This window comes from Nicotiana attenuata, unplaced genomic scaffold (genome assembly GCF_001879085.1).
Source record: "Nicotiana attenuata strain UT unplaced genomic scaffold, NIATTr2, whole genome shotgun sequence".
Lineage (NCBI taxonomy): Eukaryota > Viridiplantae > Streptophyta > Magnoliopsida > Solanales > Solanaceae > Nicotiana > Nicotiana attenuata.
This window is the reverse complement of record NW_017675994.1, coordinates 29,642-33,298: the sequence shown is the minus strand read 5'-3', so window position 1 is coordinate 33,298 and position 3,657 is coordinate 29,642. Positions and strand designations below refer to the sequence as shown.

At 42.5% G+C, this 3,657-nt stretch overlaps 1 protein-coding gene across 1 annotated transcript; it reads right to left on the bottom strand.

The window, feature by feature from the left end:
* Positions 1-898: 898 nt before the first annotated feature.
* Positions 899-2,453, bottom strand: LOC109220653. The gene is made up of 3 exons (XM_019385111.1): positions 2,197-2,453; positions 1,449-1,775; positions 899-1,322 (listed from the first exon to the last, which is right to left on the bottom strand). The coding sequence occupies exons 1-3, from the start codon at positions 2,451-2,453 to the stop codon at positions 899-901; spliced, it is 1,008 nt and encodes a 335-aa protein (XP_019240656.1).
* Between the last annotated feature and the right edge of the window lie 1,204 nt (positions 2,454-3,657).

Genomic DNA, 3,657 nt, shown 5'->3' with positions numbered 1-3,657 from the left:
AGAAGACCCAAAAACTAAAAAATCATCCATAAACACTTCCACGAATTTTTCCACCATGTCGGTGAAAATAGCCATCATGCACCTCTGGAAAGTGGCTGGTGCATTACAAAGACCAAACGACATTCTCTTAAAGGCAAAAGTACCATAAAGACAAGTAAAAGTGGTCTTCTCCTGATCCTCTGGGCATATGACAATCTGATTGTATCCCGAATAACCATCAAGGAAGCAATAATATTCATGCCCGGCTAATCTGTCTAGCATTTGGTCAATGAATGGAAGTAGGAAGTGGTCCTTGCGGGTTGCTTTGTTGAGCCGTCTATAATCAATTCAGACTCTCCACCCCGTCACAGTACGAGTAGGAATTAGCTCATTCTTCTCATTCTCAATCACAGTCATTCCTCCCTTTTTGGGCACACATTGAACTGGGCTTACCCAGTTGCTGTAAGAAATAGGAAAAATGATACATGCATCGAGCAACTTGATTACTTCCTTTTTCACCACCTCTTTCATAATGGGATTTAACCTTCTCTGCTGCTCCACACTGGGGCGGTGTCTGTCCTCTAAAAAGATTTTATCCATGCAAAACGATGGACTAATTCCCTTGATGTCAGCAATAGTCCACCCAATAGCCTTTTTATGCTCGCGGAGTACTCTGAGCAATTTTTCTTCTTGAGTGTTAGTCAAGCTAGAGGATATAATCACGGGAAATGTCTTAGAGTTCCCCAAATAAGCATAACGTAGGTGCGCTGGTAGAGGCTTAAGTTCTAGCTTTGGGGCTTCTTCAATAGATGGCTAAGGAGGGGGTCAGAGTGACAGGTCTGTTCAACTCCTCAAATTTTCCAAGCCCATGGACATAATTACAGGACATATCAAATATTTTCTCAATATCTCCCTTCATTTAATCTTTACTATCTTCTTCATCCCCAATCAAAGCTCGTTCAAGAGGATCTATAGGGCTCATGTAAGGCACTAATGATGTAGCATCACTTTCTACCACAGAGATCATGGATAGCTCTTCATAGTGGGCTGGTAACTTGAGTGCTTTATAAACATTGAATACCTCCACTCGATCACCCAATCTCATTGTCATCCTTCCTTCGCAGACATCGATAATAGCTCGACCCGTGGCTAAGAATGGACGCCCCAAAATAAATGGGACTTCCTGATCAGGCTCATAATCCAAGATAATGAAATCAGCCGGGAATATGAAAGAACCCACTTGAACTAACACATATTCAATCACTCCCTCAAGATGAGCAAGGGAGCGATCAGCCAACTGTAAGATAACTATTGTTGGGCGGGGCTCACCCAACCCCAACTTTCTGAACACAGATAGTGGCATCAAATTGATGTTTGCTCCAAGATCACAAAAAGCTCGACCAACAGCATGTTTTCCAATCGAGATTTCGATAGTGAAACTACCTGGATCCTTCAATTTCTAAGGTAACTTGCCTTGAATTCTTGAACTGGACTCCTCAGTGAATGCCACCGTTTCGAACTCAGTCAGCCTCCTTTTATTCGCCACTATGTCCATGATGTACTTTGCATATTTGAGTACTTCTTGTAAGATGTCAACCAATGGAATATAAATTTGCACCTGCTTCAAAATATCAAGAAACTTTTTATATGCGGCGTTATCCTTTACTTTCTGCAATCTATGAGGGAACGGAGGTGGTGGCCTTGCAACCAATGGTGGGGGTTGCTCAGCCACCGCCTCTCCAGCTGGCTTCTCTGACTCCTTAGATTTTTCTGATGTTGATCCTGTCGTGGCTGGCCTCTCATTAAAAGTCACCTGTTTCCTTTTTTTAGGCTGAACTTCTTCTAATTATCTCCCATTCCTCAACGGCATGGCATTAAGGGATGCCTTAGGATTAGCTTCAGTGGCACTTGGAAGAGCTCCAGCTGGTCTAGTGTTTTGAGCACTGGCAAGCTGTCCTAATTGGCGCTCCAAATTTCAATTTGTTTCGGTTTTGGCTTGCTGCTCAGCCATAAATTTCTGAGTGAGGGCTTGCTGTTCAGCCATCACTTTTTTCAACATGTCTTCAAGGTGACTGGTTGGACTCACATTTTGTTCAACCTGAGGTGGTCTATATTGCTGTTGAGGTGCTTGAGGCCTATATTGATTCTGAGTACCTTGGTTCCACCCCAAGAGAAGTTTGGTGGTTCCTCCAGTTGGGATTGTAAGTGTTCCCATACTGGTTTGTTTGGCCCCTGTTTGCATTACCCACAAAGCAGACAAACTCTGGATTAGCGGGACATAAGTCGCTCGTGTGACCCTCTCCACATATTTCACAAAACACTTGAACCTGTTGTACTGGTTGTGCTTGTTGCTTGTTGATAATCAAGGTCATCTGATTGACTTGGTTGGTCAGTGTAGAAATCTGCGCTGATAATGCTGAGACGACATCTAACTCAAGAACTCCTGCAGACTTTTGCACTGTGTGTCTACCCATCTCTCCTTGCTAATCCAGATTGCTTTTGGAGAATTTATTCAATATTTTCTCCAACACTTGACCTCCAGCTGCAGCATCTACCACAATCTTTGTTTCAGGATGTAGACCTTCTATGAAAGTGTGAGCTAATACTTCTCTCGTCTGATTGTGATGAGGACCGTCTCTGATTAGCCCCTTGAACCTCTCCCAAGCTGAGTATAAAGACTCCCCCGCTTTCTGTTTGAAGGCAACTATCTCACTTCTCATCTTTGCAATTTTGCCTGAAGGGAAGAACCTTGCCAGAAATTTCCTTGCCAAATCATTCCATGAGGTAATAGAATTAGCTGGTTCTGCCTTCAACCATCGCTTTGCTTCGCCCAACAGTGAGAATGGAAAAAGTGTGAGCCTCACATAGTCTGGAGTGACTCCGTTAGTGATATAAGTATCACTAATCTCCAAGAAGTTCAGGATATGCTATTGTGGATCCTCGTGTGGAAGACCCATAAACTGCCCATTCGCATGAAGTAGCTGCATCATGCTTTGTTTTAGCTCAAAGTGTCCAGTGATTCTGGGATTCACAATGCTAGAGGTGACATTGGAAATGCTGGGCATCGCCACCTCCTGAACAGCCATGTGTTGCTCCTCTGCCATGTTCCCAGGAAATTGAACAAGTGCCTGAATATTATTCGTGTCCCTTGCTTCCCTCAACCTCCTGTGAAATGTTCTCTCGGGTTCAGGGTCAAAGCCTTGAAGTCGGTCCTGGCTTCTGACCCTTAGCATTCAATCAAAGTTCCTGAGATCCGAGCAACAATCAAGTAACGTTAGACTTGACGAAATAAACAATTAAAGCAAAAACTAGAAAGTAGTTAATATTCAAGTCCCCGACAACGGCGTCAAAAACTTGTTGCTCCCAAACGCACATGCGTACAAGTAATAAAATGATAAGTTGAGTGTCGAACCAACAGAAACTTATATTAACTACTCACTAACTCACCAATATTGTTATTCAGTCAAGCTAAATTCGAGTTCAAGAGTTTAATTATACTAAACTACAGTTCTAAGTATTAACTAAATTATCAAGCGGTAGAATGATTGTTATGTATTCAGTAGAGACAAATATTCCAGGGTTGTGATCGATTTACCAATCCTATTGTGTTCTAGTTAACTCTCCCTCTTATACAATTCACTCATGGTTGCTAAATTAATCGATAATTTCTCTCATAGC